The 20,605-nt window shown below is 38.6% G+C and overlaps 1 protein-coding gene across 3 annotated transcripts in view; it reads left to right on the forward strand.

Moving 5' to 3' along the window:
- The window catches only part of EFHB (EF-hand domain family member B), a 49,666-nt gene that overhangs the window by 3,809 nt on the left and 25,252 nt on the right, over positions 1–20,605 (forward strand). For all 3 annotated transcript variants that reach the window (XM_047874746.1, XM_047874747.1, XM_047874748.1), the window contains exons 2-5: positions 15,267–15,329; positions 15,779–15,922; positions 16,612–16,792; positions 18,219–18,329. In XM_047874746.1, coding sequence (XP_047730702.1) covers positions 15,267–15,329; positions 15,779–15,922; positions 16,612–16,792; positions 18,219–18,329 — 499 coding nt within the window. The remainder of the gene's footprint in view (positions 1–15,266; positions 15,330–15,778; positions 15,923–16,611; positions 16,793–18,218; positions 18,330–20,605) is intronic.

Consider the following 20,605-nt stretch of genomic DNA (forward strand, 5'->3'; position numbering starts at 1 on the left):
TTAGCACATCCCCCACTGACCTCCCCTCCACCAACGCTCAGTTGCTTCTCTTTATTTAAGAGTCTCTTATGGTTTGCCTCCCCCCGTTTTTATCTTATTTTTCTTTCTCTTCCCCTATGTTCACCTGTTTTGTTTCTTAAATTCCACATATGAGGGAAATCATATGATATTTGTCTTTCTCTGACTGACTTATTTCATAGCATAATACACTCTAGTTCTATCCATGTTGCAAATGGCAAGACTTCATTCTCTTTGATTGCCGAGTACTGTTCATATATACACCACATCTTATTTATCCATTTATCAGTTGATGGGCATTTGAGCTCTTTCCATAATTTGGCTATTGTTGAGAGTGCTGCTATAAACATTGGTGTGCATGTGCCCCGTCGAAGTAGCATTTTATATCCTTTGGATAAATACCCTGTAGTGGAATTGCTGGTTATAGAGTAGTTCTGTGTTTTTAAATGTTTATTTATTCTTTTGAGAGAGAATGACAGAGTGAGAGCAAGGGGCAGAGAGAGAGGGAGACACAGAATCTGAAGCAGGCTCCAGGCTCTGAACTGTCAGCAAGAGCCCAACATAGGGCTTGGACTTGAAAACTGCAAGATCATGACCTTAGCTGAAGTCAGCCGCTTAACCAACTGAGCCGCCCAGGTGCCCCTAGAGTAGTTCTATGTCTAATTTTTGGAGGAACCTCCACACTGTTTCCCAGAGTGGCTGCACCAGTTTGCATTCCCACCAGCAGTGCAACAGTGTTCCCCTTGCTCCACATCCTTGCCAACATCTGTTGTTTCCTGAGTTAATTTTAGCCTTTCTGACAGATGTGAGGGGTATCTTATTGTGGTTTGGGTTTATATTTCTCTGATAATGAATGATGTTGAGCATCTTTTCCTGTGTCTCTTAGCCATCTGGATGTCTTCTTTGGAAAAAGGAACAGCTGCTATTATTAAATTCCGTTTTATAGGTGAGAAACTGAGGCAAATCAGGTAATTTGGCCAAAGTTATATTACTAGGAGGTGTTAGCCTCAGGATTTGAAGTCACAACTTCAGAGTCAAGAGTTTGTATTGTTGACTATACGACATTTCTTGTGACACTTTTCTCCAAATGCATTTTAATGTAGTTGTTACACTAAACATAGTTTTTCTTGATTTTTCACTAATTATCATTTAATAATATTTCAGTGTTATTACAGAGACCTTCAAAGATCTCTTATTGATAAAAAAAATCAATATTGGGGCACCTGAGTGGCTCAGTCGGTTAAGCAGCTGACTCTTGATTTTGGCTAATGATCTCGTAGTCATGAGATCGAGTCCCATATTGGGGTCTGTGCTGAATGTGGAACATGCCTGGGATTCTCTCTCTCCCTCTCTCTCTGCCCCTCCCTGCTCCCCTCCTTCAAAATAAATAAAATTTAAAAAATATATTTCTTTAAGCCAATATATGATTTTTTAGCTAATTCATTCTCTCTCTTGTTGGACATTAGATTTTTTTCCCCAGATTTTTCTGTTTTCTATGAAAGTAGTCTGTGAACATCTTTATATATCTTGGAATATTTCCTGAGGATAGAGTTATAGCAGAAGCCAACAAATGGATCTTTTTCTAGTTACTGTTGCCAAATCCCTTCCTAAAAGATTGTACCACTGAATTTTAAAAATTAATAATGGTTTGTAGGGCATTGTTTTAATTCACATTTATTGGTTATGTGATGAGATTGAAAATTGTTTCATATGTTTCTTTTCATTGTTTTTCTTTTTTTTTTTTTTTCTTATTAGAGAGCATGGAGGAGAGGGACAGAGGGAGAGAGGAAGAGAATTACAAGCAGTCTCCACACTCAGTGTGGAGCCCGATGTGGGGCTTGATCCCATGACTTTGGGATCGTGACCTGAGACAAAATCAAGAGTCAGAGGCTCAACCAACTAAGCCACACCAGCACCCCTGTTTCATTGTTTTTCTTATTCTTATATCTGGTTATCTTGGTGAGCTCCTATTATCTTAATTGCTTATCATTATATAGGTTTGCCACTTGGGGTGCATCATGTTGAACACAATCCAAGGAAATGTTGAAAGCAAAGAGCTTTTTATTGTTATAAGTAAGAAGACAGGGAGATAGCTTTCAAAGCACTGTCTCCCAGCGTTTTCGAGGAGGGGGCATGGAGCTTGCATATGCACTTTTGGTTCAACTGCTCATGCCTAGCATGTCAACATGCTAGTACATACATTGTATGTTCAAAAAAATGATGGAAAACTCTGCTCATAGGAGGAGAGCTTAGTATTCTAATGAGCTAAAGGTGACTTGAAGACACCTTGGGACCTCCTCTGTAGGTCCTTAATGCCTATTCAGCTTAAACTGGCTCAAGTAAGGGGTCACCAAGTGAGACACACCTGTCAAAGGGCTATTGGCTGAAACACCTAGTTGGGCATCTCCTTGGCTGGAACTGTTGGTTCTGTGAAGCAAAACACATTCCTTCCCTGCTTTTGTCCCTTCCTGTCCTCCATTCTATGATAGTTTTCAGTCGCCTTATTTAAGCAACTTCCCATTGCATCCTAGCTAACAATTATTTCTTTTGGATTTTCTAGGTAGGCATATTGATACTTTGCCTTTCCTTCTTCAGTATGGATACCTGCTATCTTTATTTTCTGTTTCTCTGTATTGCTTATGATCAATAATACAATATTGAAAGTAAGGTCTCTTTTCAAAATTTAATGGGAAGAATTCCTGTGTTTCACTATCAAGTATTATTTTTGGTGGAGATTTCTGATATATGAAATTAAGGATATTTATATTCATTCCCAGTTTGCTCAAAATGTTTAAAAATCAGGAATAGAGTTTGAACCTTAAGAGCTTTCCTCCACATTTGTTGAAATACATATTTTCCAAATTGAAACCATTAATTTTCTAATAGCAAACCATCTTTATATTTTGAGCTAAACCCCACCCGGTTATCATATATTATAATTATAACATATTCCTGGATTTATGCTAGTATTTTACTAGCATATTTGCATCTATGATCCCATATAAGATCAGACACTAGTGTTTATTTTTGTGCCATTTTTCTCTGAGTTTGGTATGGGAGTAATGCTGGTATAAAAAGAATTCCTTCCACATTCCCATTCTTTATGCTTGCATCAGTTTATCCATTATGTGTATTACCTATTTCTTGGTAGGCTTGGTAGAATTCACATAGCTAAAAGAGGAAAGACAGGCGATCCCTCATCATTGTCACCAAGGAATATAATGGTAAGGTATTTGATGCCCCTGAGGTCATCCAATCTTACAGGAGGAAGGAAGTGCATTTGGGTGAGTTAAAACCCAGTGTCAAGCACATGGCTGTGAGGTGAGTTCAGATGGAAATCCCTATTGTGAAGAGCCTGCTAAAATCAATCCTTGAGGACAATTGCTTTGCATCAGGGTACATTCAGGGAATTGGGGAGCTCATCTCAATCAGAGCCGTTTCCAGTTGGGGGAAGGGGAGTAAATACTTCTCAAGGTAAAGACACTCATCCTGTTGTCACATGAAGTTGCTGCCCAAAGTTGGTGTTGATCTTTATGTGAAGGTCTGCTCTGATGGATTTATGAGACTCCATTAGGCCTTCTAGACCTTCTTGTAAAAGGCATTGGTATAGCAGCAAGGACCTGTCTTCAGGAAAGTTTGCAGGAAATGGTGGCCTACAAAGAGAGAGTTTTAGAGTGTCCCTCAAGAATTAAAAGGATTGTGGTAAAAAGAGGTCTTCTATATGTAGCCCATAAAAGGGCTGTTGGCTCTTAGAAAGCACTCTGTTAGAGATCAAAATCTCTGTAATGGTTATTTCTCCAAGACATCCTCAGACTGTCCCTTGATCACCACTAATATACTGACTATGGCAGAAACGCTGGGTTATTAGACAAAAAACTGAGTCTTACAAAGTACATAGTGTTGAGCCCTGATGTAGAAAGAGGAAGAAGGAAGTACAGGTTCAAATAAAGGTTAAAAAAATTATAGTGTCTCTAATGACTAGGGGCACCTGGATGGCTCATTTGGTTGAGTGTCTGACTTTCCATTTCCACTCAGGTTATGATCCCAAGGTCATGGGATTGAGCCCTGTGTCAGCTCTGAGCATGGAGCCTGCTTAAGATTCTTTCCCTCCCCCTCTTACCCCTTCCCCACTTGCACATGCTCTCTGTCTAAAAATATAAATAAATAAATAAGTAAAAATAGTATCTACAATGATTAGACAGTATGTTAGGCATTGGTGCTACAAGGATGCCTACTTTCAAGGAGTTTAGAGTCTACAGACCTGAGACCAATAGACAAATGATTTTATAATACAGTAAATGTCATGTAATGGGGATGCCTTATTATTTTTTTCATTCATAAGAGTAGCTGATAGCTATTTGGGGAAAAGATTCATTTTGTCAGAATTTGCAAAGAACCAATCTCTGCAGAATTCTGAGAACTGAGTGGTTTCATTTGCATAATGGGTTCAGGGCCTTTTGGGCAGAAAGAAATTGATGTTATCACTCCTGTTTCCCTGAGATATTCAGAGTTAAGGGTATCTATGGGTAAAACAGAGTGATCTTGACCAAGGCCCCGTGGGAGAGATGAGACTATTGTGGTAGCCCACACTGAGTTTGGAGGGGGGAAAGTGGCATGTGATTATGGGTCAGGGGGTCTTTAGCAGCTAGAAATGATCTCTTTTTTTTTTTTTTTTTTTTAAGCAGGGACCCAAGTTGGAAGGAAGAGTCTCTTTAACTCTTTATTATTTTTTTTTTAAAGTTTATTATTTATTTTGTGTGTGAGAGAGAATCCCAGTGCAGGGCTCGAGCTCACAAATCATGAGCCAAAATCAAGAGTCAGATGTTTAACTAACTGAGTCACCCAGGTGCCCCTAAAAATGGTCTTGTATCAACCTTCCTGAGTGGACTTGAATCTTGGGAACCAATCATAGACATGGTCATTGAAAGCTGTAATAGTGGGAACTGACTGAGGAGGTGGCCAAATGAAGCAGAACAGCTGTGATTAGGAACTGAGAAAGGGGTGGTTGAATAAGGATGTGGTCAGTACAGTTTGGAGTTTGATTACATACAGAGGGCCTGAGAAGATGAGTGGATATATTGAGGAAAACAGCCAAGTTTCTCACTGATAGAGAAAAAAGTTACCAATATGAAAAAGGAAAAGGATAGAAGGAATCCTGCTTGGTTGGATTTTAATTGGTGGACACTCATGGTATATCTGTATCTATGTCCATGTCTGAATCCATGTCTATGTATCTGCATGCATTTTATAAAACAGGGTATTATCAAATTTATATAGATGCCAGTATGGGGGTGTGTGTATACATACATACATACATACATACCTTACCTCTATTCTCTAAGAGGATCTAGAAGCAATGTTTATCTGGTAACAAATGAACATACCAAAAACCAGACCTTCGTTTCTGAATATCATCTGTATTAAAAGGAATAAGGACTCTGGAAGAATGGCTGACTCTAGGGCTGGTGCAGTACAGTATGAACTTGGAACACTTTTGGGAGCCAAAAAGTAAGAAAATTCTCAAAGAATAATGCAGATGTGTCAAGGGGCACAGAAACAAGCTTGAAGGAGCTCTTAGTGAACCAAACTGTTGGGTTTGGGGCATTGAGTAAAATAGAAATCCATGAACTCAGACTTATGTAAATACATGAAAAATTGAACAGCCAGCAAGAAAAGAAAGCTTCCTTGCAGTATAATTAATGCCAATTAATAAGTATGGATGGAATGATGGAATTAGAAAGTCACCATTTGGCAACCATCATGATAGTAATGATTTAGGCAAAAATCATCAATGGATCTTAAACAGTAAGTGAAAGTTTGGTATGGAACTGAATATTTACGTAGAATAATTATTAATTGCAAAGGAAAAATAACTTTATGGTAGAGAAATGTAGCAGATATCACCTTCATTCAGTGACTGAAGTTAACACTATCAGTAATCGGACAGATTGACAGTGTGTGCTCCCTGACAGAAGAACACAGCATTGTTTCTGTGACACCCCTGACAAAAACGTATAACTTTAATCATAAGAAAACACTAGTCAAACCTAAACCGAAGGACGACATTTTATAAAATAACTGGCCTGTTCTCCAAAAATGTCAAGGTCATGAAAGACAAGGAAATATCAGGAACCTGGGATAATCCCTGAGAAGCCCAGCCCTTGGGAGAAAGTGTAGTAAAGTTTGGATCTGAAAATCAAAAGATCAGTTGTAAGTTGATATTCAGCACAGTTGGGCTTCTGGTTCCACTTCTTTATCCTATGCTAGCCTGACTCCCTACCTCTCTGCACCAGCTCCCACTCCCTTCCACCAAATCTGGATTTATTTTCCCAAAGCAGATTTTAGAGTAAAAAATGCCAAGGCCAAGATAAGGTAGGGATGTAGCTCCATGCTGAAAATGGGTCATTAATAAATAAAAATATACTTTCTGTAATGCAGGTTCCCTGGCTTTCTCTCTCAGAGGATGAAATCAAAGATATTTCCCAGACATTAAAACAATGATTAGAAATATTCAGATACATCTTAAAAAGTACTTTTTAAGTTTATTTATTTATTTTGAGAGAAACAGAGACAGTGTGAGTGGGGGAGGGGCAGATGGGGAGAGAGAGAGAGAGAGAGAGAGAGAGAGAGAGAGAGAGAGAGAATCCCAAGCAGGCTCCACGTTGCCAGCACAGAGCCTGATGCAGGGCTCAAAACCAGGAAACTGTGAGATCATGACCTGAGCCAAAACCAAGAGTCATAGGCTTAACCAACTGAGCCACCCAGGCACCCCACAAATATTCAGATACATTTTGATGGGTTTTTGGAGTGGTCATGGGGATTCAGAGCTGACAGCCAAGAAAGAATTCTTGAAGAAGTCTTTGGTGCAAAAAGGTGATTTTATTAAAGCAAGGAGACAGGATGCATGGGCAGAAAGAGCTGCACTGGGGTTGTGCAGAGTGACTGGTTACGTACTGTGGAGCTGGGGGAGGTAGATTCAAGAAGTTTCTTAAAGGGATTTCCATATGCTAAAGAAGACTCACAGATTACTGGAGGCCTAGCTATTGTCTGGCTAGAGTTGTTTTTCCCTCTAGCAAAACACTATCATTAAGACAGTAGGAAAATAAAAAAAGAGTAGAGAGTTCCTGGAGATTAGGCTATTGATAAGATCCCCCTTTTCTTCTAATTGTACTAAGATATTTGTAAACTGGTAGAAACTTATTTCCTACCCAACTGTGACCTCTATCAGTTAACTGTTGGTTTTCTTTCCCTTTCCTATGTCCTTGGGCAACCAGAAGTGGCTGAGGAATATCACACATATCCCCCCTGGAGGGAAGGGGCTTGTGCTAGCTTGTGCTTGGCCCTCAGCTTGCCTTATGGTCTCTCATCATATTTGATTTAATAGTAGGGCCAGAAAGAGAGAATAGGTAAAACGAGGTAGAGAAAATTATCAAAAAATACAGCCACATTTCTTTGATTTTAGGATACAAATCAAGATTGCAAGGAGTTGGGGTGCCTGGGTGGCTCAGTCAGTTAAGTGTCCGACTCTTGATTTCGGCTCAGGTCATGATGTCATGGTTGGTGAGATGGAGACTCCAGTTGGGCTCTGAGCTCGGCTCAGAGTCTGCTTGAGATTCTCTCTCTCCCTCTGCCCCTCCTGTGCAAGCATTCTCTCAAAAATAAATAAATGTTTAAAAAAGTTTGCAAGTAGTTTATTAAGGGTCAAGCCAAATGAAGGAAAGAATACCCATACCATGGATCATTACTATGAAATTTCTGAAAACTAGGGATATAGAGATGATTCTAAATACATCCATAGAGGGAAAAAATCACATATAGTGGAAAAATTCAGAACTACCTTAGACATCTAATTAGCAAGATCACTTCTTTTTTTTTTTTAAAGTAATCTGTTTGCCCACCAAGGGGGTTTAATGCACTACCCCGAGATCAAGAGTTGCATGCTCTACTGACTAAGCCCATTAGGTACCCTAGACAGCCTCTTTTTTTTTTTTTTTTTTGTATTTTAAAGTTTATTTATTTTGAGAGCACAAGTGGGGGAGGGGCAGAGAGAGGGAGAAAGAATCCCAAGCAGGCTCCATACTGTCAGCCCAGAACCCAACTGTCAGCATAGAGCCAAAAGGCCAACTGTGGGGCTCAAACTCAAACTGTGAGATCATGACCTAAACTGAAGTTGGATGCTTAACCTGATTGAGCCATCCAGGTGCCCCACCTTAGATCACCTCTTAAAGGATATTGGCATAATGCTTTCAGAATTGAGAGAGAAATTATTTGCTACCTTGTATTTTATACCTAGCCAAACCACTAATCAAATGTAAAGAGTAGCATAAAGATATTTTCAGGAACCTGTTAAAAAAAAAAAATTCAACTGAGTAAATTTGAAGATCTAATGGACTTTTTTCTAACAGCTCATGAATCAGGCAGCATCCCCTTTAGTAAGTGGAAAAGAGCTATGAGGAGCTGTTCAAAATGTAACTCTTTTATAAGCAGAAGGGGCAGGGATAAGGAAGTCATTAATAAAAAGAAAGGATTACTTCAGGCAAGGTCACCTTTCTTTTGGTAAGGGTGGGGTCTACTAAGCAGATGACCTCACAAGGGTTGATCAGGAAATTCCAGACTGATTTAAAATTCCACTCCTGGGAAAGGCTGAAACTGCAATTAGGTTATATATTGAGTCCTAGTTTGCTAACATGGGGCTTAGCACAAATGGCTCCATTTTAAGCCTGTTTGTTTTTTGTTTTTTGTTTTTTAACATGCAAGGAATCAAAAGTTGATTTTTATTCTTTTTTAGGAAAATACTAAAGAATTTACTTCAGTGAAATGGGGATAGATGGGATTTAGGGAATAGGCAAACCTAACTCTGAAGCATGGCAAAGGAAAAATTCCCAGGACAAGAGCTCTGCACCAGACTTAAGAGCAACCAGCTGAGATTAAAGCAAGAAGACAAAGTGCTATAGGAGAGCTTATTTAAAAAACAAACAAACAGGGGCGCCTGGGTGGCTCAGTCGGTTAAGCGGCCGACTTCGGCTCAGGTCATGGTCTTGCGGTCCGTGAGTTCGAGCCCCGCGTCGGGCTCTGTGCTGACAGCTTGGAGCCTGGAGCCTGTTTTGGATTCTGTGTCTCCCTCTCTCTCTGCCCCTCCCCTGTTCATGCTCTGTCTCTTTCTGTCTCAAAAATAAATAAACGTTAAAAAAAAAAAATTTAGAGTGGGATTAAAATTAAAAAAAAAATAAAATAAAAAAATAAAAAACAAACAAATACACCCTAGAAATTTGACAGTTTGGTTGGAGTACTTGGAAAAATTTAGAAATAGGCATATTAAAAAACACAAAAAGCAAAGGCAAAAGCAACAATTAGGAAAAAATAACGTAACATAACATAACATGACAATATATAATATACTTACTTATTTCAGCCGTGAACAATAATCTAATTATCATAATGTAAACACCATTGACTTTATCAAAAAGTATGATGTAACTGTACTGAGAGGTATAAGAGCTCCAGCCTTCTCCATCATAAAAGGGTACCAGTAGATGATGTCTAAGACTAATCACTATGTATCAATATAAGGGTTAGAAACGTGCAGATAAATACCAGAAGTGGCTGAAAGTGTAGAAGACAGTTGGTAGGACTAGATGCAAGTGGGGTGGGGAAATGCTGTTTTTTATTACAACCCTTTGATTTTTGAACAGAGTACATGTATTATTTAGACAAAGTTAATTTTGAAAAAGAGAGAGAAAATAACATTCATTCTTCTAAGTCTTTTGAACCAGACCAGATGGCAATCTTGACACATCTGTATGGTGTACATACATGTTTGACTTGAACTTGGGGGTGCATAGGCTTGTCCTTCTGGATGATAGGTGCTAAAATAAGTGATAAATGATGAGTGATAAATCAGGTAGGGAATCCTTGCTATAGAAACTGCAAAGATGTACATGAATATACCTTGTAAAATAGATTATTTGGTTTCATTTTTATTCCCTGGGTTTGAGACTTTATCTTCCTCTCTCTCCTTTGAAAAATCTACTAGTATTTATTAAAGTGTTTATTCCAGGCTGGCCTTAATCATATTATGGGGAATAAGTTTGAAACCAAGGATTAAAAGGGCAGTACTTCTTCCTCTGAAACCAATCTGTGGTTGAGAGATAGTAGTTGGGAAGAAATCTTTCAGAGAAAGGAGGCAAGATTTATGTTATTAAAAACCCACTGTCTTACCTATATGGAGATTTTTTCTTCGATTACCAACCTTGGAAATAGCCTTTTATTTTATAAATGAAGTCAGTGGTAGAAACACTTGAAGAAACGAAACTCCAACTAGGGGTTCCTATATATGGCTTTTCATACAAGGCTAATTTAGTGACACAGACAAATAAAACCTCCGAGGTCAAATTAATGGTAGAGCACTAAATGGTCCTTCCTTTTGAGATTTAAAATGTACCTTAGTATATTAAAGATCCAGCATTTCCCAAGTTTTTGCCAGCATAATTTTATTTTCATTTTTTTTAAAGTTTATTTATTTTCAGAGAGAGAGAGTGCAAGTGGAGGAGGGGCAGAGACAGAGAGAGAGGGAAGAGAGAGAGAATCCCAAGCAGGCTCTGCTCTGTTAGCCCAGAGTCCCATTCAGGCTTCAAACCCATGAAACTGTGAGATCATGACTTGAGCCGAAATCAAGAGTTGTCGGATGCTTAACCGACTAAGCCACCCAGGCGCCCCTGCCAGCATAATTTTAAAAATACGTACATTAACTATAGGTGTTCATGTGACTAAAGTTTGAGAAACAGGGCTAAGGAACTCTACCCATCCCTGGTGGTGCAAGAAGAGGTCCCTCTTAGGAGTTCACAGTCCTGGAGAGTGTGTTTTATGGTGTGTTGGGGGATAGGGTTATACTTAATGTTTGTTTACATTTCTTGGCTGGATCCTGACACCAAAGCTCCCTGAGTCAACAGAAAATCTTCAGGAAGATCATTGCTCTCTTCCTCAGGTTAGGAAGGTCATTAGGACCCCCCTAGGCTACCTTTTAGAGTTCGGGAAGTAGACTCAAGGTGGCCATTAAAGCTGCTTCTAAATTCTGTCTTGGGCCTGCATATACTTGATTATTATTCTTAGTTTCTGGTGCTCTTGTTGCTGTTTTCCTTCTATTTGATGTTGTTTGTAGGCTTTTTGATAACCTTTTATTGCTTTCTTTTGCTTTATAAAGCAATATATAGTAGTAAAATATTAAGAAGAATAGTATAAAGAAGAAAGTAAGTCACTTATAATCTCACCACTCAAATAGAATCACAACTAGCAACTTTTTGTCTATGTGTTCTGCGTGTACTGCTGCATATAGAGATGTGATTCTGTGTATTTTGGTTTTTTGTTTGTTTGCTTTTTGGTGCAGAAAAGGTGGTTTTATTAAAGCATGGGGATGGGACCTGTGGGCAGAAAGAGCTGCCTGTGTGTATCCGTATGATACAAATTTACATCTTTGTTTTAATTCACATTATGTCATGAACATTTTTATACTATTCAAAATTATTTATATCCATCATTTTAAATGATTATACAATAGTATATTATTTTTTTAAATGTTTTATTTATTTTTGAGAAAGAGAGAGAGAAAAAAAAAACACTCCAGCAGGGGAGGGGCAGACAGGCTGGAATCAGGCTCTGTGCTGACAGCAGACAGTCCACTGGGGGTCTTGAACTCTCAAACTGCAAGATCATGACCTGAGCCAAAGTCAGGTGCTTAACCGACTGAGCCACCCAGGTGCCCCACAATAGTATGTCATTTGAAGATACCATAATTTATTGAACCATTTGCCTGTTTTTCCATATTTAGTGTGTTTACATTTATATAATTTTTTTAAATGTTTATTTTTGAGAGTGAGAGACAGAGTGTGAGCAGGGGAGGGGTAGAGAGAGAAGGAGACACAGAACCTAAAACAGAACCTGAACCAGGCTCCAGGCTCCGAGCTTGTTTATGTCTATGTAAATAAAACACTATTGTCTCTTAGTGGACCACATGAAAAATGACACAATAAATTTTCACCAAACTTGGGGCCTATGTTTGGGATAGCCAAATTCAGGTGTAGGCTATGAAGGACAGAATGTATTTTTGTTGTGGGGCTTGATGGAGAAACTTTAGGGGAGGAAAAATAATTTTCTCTCTACTCTTCTGAGTTCTTGGCTGAGACTCCCTGCCATAAAAAACAGATTAGCAAGAGAAAAACAGAAGTTTTTTAAATATGTATACCTCATGCATACATGAGAGATACCCAGAAAAACTGAGTAACTCCCCAAGATAGCTCAAGCCACCTCCTTAAACCCCATCTTAAGTTAAAAACAAAAGAAAGGTGTTGGGACAAAGGGAAGTTCAGTTGTGGGAGGTTGCCAAGAAAAGTAGAGTAAACAAGGGTTAGGGTTGTCATGCAGATTTAAGTCAGTGTTTCCCTGTTGATAAGAGTGGAGTCTTACAGCCATCCTTTTCTTCCTGGTACTGGGAGGGAGACACATTTACAAATGATTTCCTTTGTAAAACATAAATATCCTTTATGAAAGGGTCACTTCTACTCTTGTTTGCAGAGCTTCTTTCCCATCTGCTGTTTCTTAGAATGGTCCGCTCAGAATAATCTTTTTTCTGCTACCTTTCATACCTCAAAGCGATGGACAGACATCCTTGAGAACAACTGAAGTAAAAAGAGAGATCCATGACTGAAGTGGGGTGGAGGAGACTTGTCAGACATATTATATGACACTAGATAGAAATCAGACATAATGGCTTCCATTTTTGTGTCCCCAGTCAAATGGCATGAGGACATCAACCTACTCATAGCTACTGATCTGCAATCAAATTGCTTTTCATGTAGGCAACTCTATGAGGAATCCCAAGGGCATTTCTGCCCACAAAATGTTTACAATGATGAAAACCTAGAATATCTACCGTCAAACACTTGGAAGGGAAGCCGGTATGAAGGACAGGTAGAATTCTGTATGAGGCCATGGGCTGATTGATCCATCAATCAATCCATCCTTGCTTCTATCTCTGTAACTGTCTATTACCCACATAATTAGCTGTGTGAGTGTTCCCATATTCTTCAGCCTCGTGAGGCTATCTTTCCATTGAATATTTAAAAGAATGGCTGGAGCGCCTATAACAGGTATAGCAGGAGAGACTTTATGTTCCTTGATATCTCTGAGGTTTCTTACAATTTTTTAGCTGAATTAAAAATCACTTGTATGTGTCCTCCCTTTTCTGTATGCTGCTTTAGCCCAATTTACAACACAGTCTCTTTCCCTTTTTTCACACAGTGTTCTCACATAATGTAGTTGTATGAATATAATTTACTTGGAATGACTGGGTGCCTCAGCCTGTTGAACGTCCTTTTCTTGATTTCGGCTCAGGTCATGATCTTAGAGTCGTGAGATGGAGCCCTGCTTAAGATTCTCTCTCTCTCTCTGCCCTTCTCCCCCCCTCATGCTCTCTCTGTCTCTCAAATAAATAAATAAATAAATAAATAAATAAATAAATAAGCATGTGTTAAAGACTTTTAAAAAATTGAATTTACTTAAGATTTGGCATTAAAGCTTCTCACTGGCCAATTTCTTGTATTGGTCCTCCTGGCCTCTCACTTGTTGAAGGCCTTTCCCACCTTCTCCTCAATATTGTCGTTTCCTTTAATCCTTCCTTAGTCTAGCCCATCAATAGTTCATATTTTTTCACATTAATTTTTTTTTATTTTAGAGAATGAGCAGGGGAAGGACGGGGGTGGGGGGAGAGAGAGAGAGAGAGAGAGAGAGAGAGAGAGAGAGAGAGAGAGAATATCTCAAGCAGGCTCCATGCTCAGCATGGAGCTTGACATGGGACTCAATCCCACCACTCTGGGATCATGACCTGAGCCCAAATCAAGAGTTGGATATGCAACCGACTGAGACACCCAAGCGCCGCTCTCCTGTTTTTTAACAAAGCAATTAAATTCTCTGCCCATGTCTGTGGGCTTCCTCTTTTATACCCAGAGATGTTGTCAAGATACTGTCTTAAATCTTGCTGGTTCTCCTCCTAAGAGGAATTCTGTACTCAACACTTAACATAATAAAAAGCTTTCACATACCCATCTATATCCATGTATCTGTTTATATTTTTATCCAGCTATCCATTTAATCTATCTATCTATCCCCTTGCCAACATCTCACATTTATCCATCCACCCAACTCTCAATCTTTCTGCTTTTCTCCATCCTGATTCCTCCATGACCCTCCAAAGACCCAGAACACTCTTTATGGGAAGTTTCTTTCTCTAATTTTTTTTTTTTTTTAAACATTTATTTATTTTTGGGACAGAGAGAGACAGAGCATGAACGGGGGAGGGGCAGAGAGAGAGGGAGACACAGAATCGGAAACAGGCTCCAGGCTCTGAGCCATCAGCCCAGAGCCCGACGCGGGGCTCGAACTCACGGGCCGCGAGATCGTGACCTGGCTGAAGTTGGCCGCTTAACCGACTGCGCCACCCAGGCGCCCCTCTTTCTCTAATTTTTTTAAAAAGAAACTTATGCTTTGCACAAATAACTATCAGCTGCCTTGAAATGACAAAGGAGAAATAGATAAAAAGTGTATCTCTGGGAATAAATAATTATAATCTTTGTCTTGGGCAAAGGAAGAACAGGTAAGAACCAAGTTAGAATTAAGTGAACAAAACCAAGTGCATTGGGGCCATTCACTGAAGGAGCTTGGCCAGGAAGGACATAGTTGCATATGCCAAAAGTTGGGTGTTGGTAGAAATACACTCAAATGCAAACATACCACACACATTCAGAAGTACCTAATACTTTTTCTTGAGCTTAGTTTGAATGCAGCTGTACTCTCATTGTACTGATTATATCATGCAACTGATAAACATTATTTCTAAAAGTTGACTCCCTCAGCATATTCACAGAGATCCCATAACTGGAAGGATCACTGACAATACTACCACTATATGCATGTGTGTGTGTGTGTGTGTGTGTGTGTGTGTGTGTGTGTGGGTATAAAACTATATGTGGGTATAATATATATAGTGGTATATTTAGCAATTAATATTTATTATGTTATATATCAGGATTACTGTAGATTTGCTATATTTCTTACTTTTTTTTCTTAATTGTGTTAAATAGTTGAAAGTAACTTTGTAGCATTAGAAGCATAGCCCAAATTTGAAATAAATGCCATTGTTTAAAATGTTCCACCTCTACACTGACATGGCCAACTATTTATTTTCTTTTTCCCCTTAGGCAGGGAAAGTTATTCCTATTGGAGACAGAGTTGCAACCTGTTTGACTGAAAAACTTCCCAGGGTGAGCGTTTTCAATATGGATTTTTGTGAGCATTAGACAACTCCCAACATTTCTTATGAAAGTTGTATAAACTTAATGTGGTCAATTTTGATTATTTACTGTATTTTGAGTCCTTTTATTGATTTTGTCCAAGGAAGTAAAAATTCAGGCTTAAAATTTCCAGCTCTACAAAAACTATTGAAAATACTGTTTATTTCTATAGAAAATAGTCATTTATGTTATGCTTTCTAACCTGAATACTTCCTGGTTGTTTTCTAATATAAATTTTAAAATATGATGTTTATTTCTACAAAACAAACACATGTTAGGAAGTTTCATTATTTGGGTCTATAGTTCCTCATGTACTTACTCTACTCATGCAATGAAGGGGGGGTGCTCACTGATTGGTATAGATTAATCTTGCTAATATTTTCAAAACTACTTAGTTTCATTTTCTTGTCTCACTGTAGCTAATTACTCCACCTGAGGCAAAAAAATTTTTCAACTATAGATATCCACCTGCTGGAGCTGAAAGAGTATTTTATGGCAGAGCAAATGATCCCCAAATCGCACCTTATTTGACACATGGAATAAGATCTAAAACTTCAATACCGGTAACGTCTTTTCCTTTTTTCCCTGTATGTTATTAACTTCCCGAAGTGAAATTGCACAAATGAGGTATTAATGAACTCATCAGTTCCAGTTTCCTTCCCTCTCATACTCTTGAGTAGTGAAAAAATCCAAGCAGCAACAGCCAAGACACAAGATATTAATGGTCTGAGCCATAAACTACACATTCTCCCCTCAGATAATTAAGAGCCAAGTTGCTCTCCATTCTCTCCGAGTAGAGAGAAATGCTGTTGGGCTTTGTTAGAACACAGAGAGGATGAAGGCTGGGCGATACCACGTTGAGGCACTACATGGTGCTTGTGTATACTTTGCAGGGAGCAGGCTGAATGTTGACTGGGCAGTCCAGATTCAGAACACCTCATCTATATATCTGGAGAGAGCTTGTGGCAGCCTCGTGGCTCTTGCACTTGTCGTTCCCATACTTCTAGACTCTGAGTCAAGTAACCACGGAGCTCTCTTCATAAACCTTAGAGCCTCCTAGAAGGTTCATGTGTAGGCATGGTTCAGCTTCATAGCTCCAATTCTGACAGTTCATTTGAAGATGAGCAAAGGCAAGGACAATGAAATGTTTTTCCATAATCATATTCTCTTCTTCCCAGTTATTGATTAGTTTCAGTTTTCAGATTTTTGCTTTTGGTTGTTGTTACATCTGTGCTTTATATGATTTCTTTAGGCAAAGGTATTGATAAATCCACAGCCCATTACAACATTTCAACAGAAAATTAAAGATAAAAAGGAATCAGTATATTTCAGCAATCAAAGGGCACCATTAGGAAAATCTCATGATCAAACGCCAGGATTACCTAAAGGCCTGGATGTACTCCATACGACATTTGGGACAGCAGTCGTCAGAGGTAATAAAAAAAAAATGGTGGGGAGCTGGATGATAAAATGAGTCTTCTAAAAAAAAAGAAAGAAAAAGAATTCTTAGAAAATGGAATTGAATATCTTGTTGACATGGCATTTGGTGGTGGTACAAATAAATGATGATTCAGAATGAAAGATGGGATCATAGCAAGAAAATTAGTCTCAGACCCAGAATCCTTAGAGTTTATGTGTACCAAGCAGTAAAATTTCAGGTTTTGGAGGCAGATTCAGCGAGAGATGATATAAAAACAGGAGAGAGATTCAAGAAAGTTAATATTGGAGCCAGCTATGAAGTCTGCAATCCCATCTCTATGGACATCCATTTGTGTGTTTTATTTCCACCGATGCTTCTGATGTGCTCATAACTCTTAACTTTTTATGAAACAGACCACAGAACAAGTAAGTTTGACCAGTGCTGTGTACCACACTCCATCCATGCAGATCCACAGTGTCAACCGTATGTTAACCAAATGTAGGCAGTGTGTAGAGCAGAACTTCACTCTTCTTTGGAGAGGAGTGGAGCACATCTTTCAACAAACAATAAGTTAAAATGGAATTGGTCACAGGTCATTGTTTCTTCTGAAGCCCCAGCCTCCTGCCATGTTGTTGGATGCTTTTCCTTACACCCATTTCACATTTATTCCCTCCTCTCCTTTTCAGGTCTCTTCTCCTCTTTCTCCAGGAATCTTACCACAGGAGACCTCAAATTACATTTTTCTTTATCCTGCAAAGAAGTTTGGTTCTCTTTGTTTTTCTGCACCCCTTAAGGCTCTATCTCAGGAACCCTACCTTTGTTTTCACCCAAAGGGCCAATAGATTATTTTCCTTAACATAGTAACACCCACTCTGGAAATAAATTATGCCTCTCTCTTGGGATGAAAAATCTGCAAAATCTACACTTCATCATGTCAGATCTAAAGTTAAAATTAGGCAAAATTTGAGGCTTGAAAAAAATGTATTTTAGGATAGATGATCTTTTTCCTTTATACTAGTATTTAAAAATTGTATTTATGTAGGCATGGCATTACAACATTATAATTATTATATCATAACTGCTATCTAGGATTACACCATTCAATGTGAAAGTAGTGTCAAGGTATACCACATTTAAATACATAATAGAATGTTCTAAAATGTGCATATGTCTATTCATAGCTGTAATAATTCATCTATGAGACAAAAAGTACTGTCTTACAGGATTATTCTGAGTTGACCCGCTTTCTGGTATTCTCCACTATTTGTGTATAGGCTGTGCCCTGTCTTTCTTGCTAAATCTTCATTTGTGTTCTCTCAGAGTGCCCATGTAGCCTATGCCATTGGCATACCTCATTTGTCATTTGTTCTAGTCAATTTAAATATGTTATAAATAGATGGAAATTACCTTAAACCTGATTTCATCAATTCTTCCTTTAGAATTATCTGCTAGAGATGTAGTGAATCCACCAAAACCCTATGAAGAAGTATGTAAAGAAGGAAAAGAAGGACATGATCTGTATATTGTTTCTCACAATGATTATTATGTGGGTAAGTGCCCTCCAGTGTAAAATAGGCCTGAGCATATAGGATTCTCAGATTTGTGGAGAGGAATAAAGATTATGTGTATAAGGTTAAATGCCTGGCATATAATAAGTGATCAGTAAATAATAACTTATTAATCATAAGGTCATAACCCCTGATAGCTAGGTACACATATACTTATGCATTTTGTATATTAAATGTAGAAATGTATGTATTATTAAAAGGAAAAAAAAATCTTAGAAAGGTTACATGGTAGTTTTAGGTTTAAAAAAATACTGTTCTTATTCAAAGGTCAGGATTATTCTAAGTACTAAGATTGGGTAATGGTCAAGTGCACAGTTTTTTGAATCAGATAGCACAGGTTCAAGTGCTAGCTTATCTATTTACTGTCTCTAAATCTTGGATATTTTAATTATCCTACCATCGTCTATTCTAATCTCTTAAATGGAGATGATAATATTGTGAGGATTAGGGGAGTGCCTGCAAAATGCCTAGCATAGTGCCTGGAACATAGAAGGGGCTCAATTACTACTCCTATTCCCACTCCTACTCCTACTATTATGATGTAATCTTGTCTGATGTAGCATATCACTAGAACTATTCTGTAGCACAACTAAAAGGCATTAGATATTTAGAGTGCTGTGAAATACAGCTTAATTGTTGGCATGTCGGTGCTAAGTGGAATCTTGATGAAATTAATAGAAGACAGAATCAGACTCCAATATATGTCCCGAGAAAGTTGATGGATTATATGTGATTGATTCATGAACTCAGTCTTCATTAGCTAGAAGCAAGGCTTGCTCTTTACTGCAGCGCAAGGCCCCTCTCTCCCTTGCTTTCTCTTACTTCTTTACTTTTTCTCCTCTACCACCCTCTCATACCATAGTCCCTCTCTGTGCTCTTCCTCCTAATTCTGTTGGTAGCTGGGCCTGTTTCCTATTCTCATTGCTCCACTGTCGGAATCTGTCATTCTCTTCTTTCATGGCCAATCTCTGCTGATTCCCTACACTTTAACACATCCAGTCCTGAGATGATTTCTGCCTTCCCACTCTCACGCCACTGCTTCCCTCACTCAGTCGTGGGTACCCCTTCTACTTCCCTGGCTCTCTCCCTCCCTCCCTTTCTTCCTCTCCTCCCTCCAGTCCTCCCTCCTCTTATTCCTCCTTCCCTTTCCCCCTTTTTGTGAAAATACTATATTCATTTTTTGAAAAAGCTGAGCATGTATTGCACAATAAAATCCAGCACTTTTGTCATCAAACATATATACATATATGTATGTACAACATAATACAGACAACTTGTAACTAGATACCTTATATATATTTAGCAATTAGAGGAAAATGAGCATAGATTTTTTTTTTATATTTAGAAGAGCTCTAATGGACTATAAAATGACTGACATTACTTTCATTTGATGATTTAAAATTTTTTTTAATTTAATTTTTTTGAGGGGGGTGAGGAGAGAGTGGGAGAGAGAGAGAGAGAGAGAGAGAGAGAATCTTAAGCAGGTTCCATACCCAGTGTGGAGCCCGAGGTGGAGCTTGATCTCAGGACCATGAGATTGTGACCTGAGTCGAAATTGAGAGCCAGACGCTTAACCAGCCAAGCTACCTGGGTGCCCCCATGTGCTGTTTTTTATGGCAGTTTCATTGGCCTCTTGAAAAGGTGTAAAATCCAGGGTGCCTGGGTAACTCAGGATGGTTCGTGAGACTGAGCCCCATGTCGGGCTCTGTGTTGACAGCACAGAGCCTACTTGGGATTCTCTCTCTTCCTCTCTCTCTACCCCTTCCCTGATGGCAGATACACATATGCTCTCTCTCTCAAAATAAATAAACATTAAAAAATAAAAAATATATAATAATTGTAGAGAATTTAAAAATCTCAAAAAATGGGGGGCACCTGGCTGGCTCAGTTGGTAGAACATGTGACACTTGATCTTGGGGTTTTAAGTTTGAGCCCCACACTGGGTATAGAGATTATTATAAAAAAAATTAAATCTTTGGGGTGCCTGGCTGGCTTGATTGGAAAAACATGTGAATCTTGATCTCAGGGTCATGAGTTTGCACCCAACACTGGGGGGTACATATTGCATAAATAAATATTAAAACAAATACATACATACATACATACCTAAATATCTCAAAAAAATTGGAAGAGAAAGTAAATGTAACCTTGAAATCCCATTAGCCAGAGATAACTACAGTTTATATCTTAAACATCTTTTTAACCTGCATGCACTAAGCCATCTATCTTTAGTTGAACGGCGTAATATTCTCTATGCT

This window comes from Prionailurus viverrinus, chromosome C2, assembly GCF_022837055.1.
Source record: "Prionailurus viverrinus isolate Anna chromosome C2, UM_Priviv_1.0, whole genome shotgun sequence".
Lineage (NCBI taxonomy): Eukaryota > Metazoa > Chordata > Mammalia > Carnivora > Felidae > Prionailurus > Prionailurus viverrinus.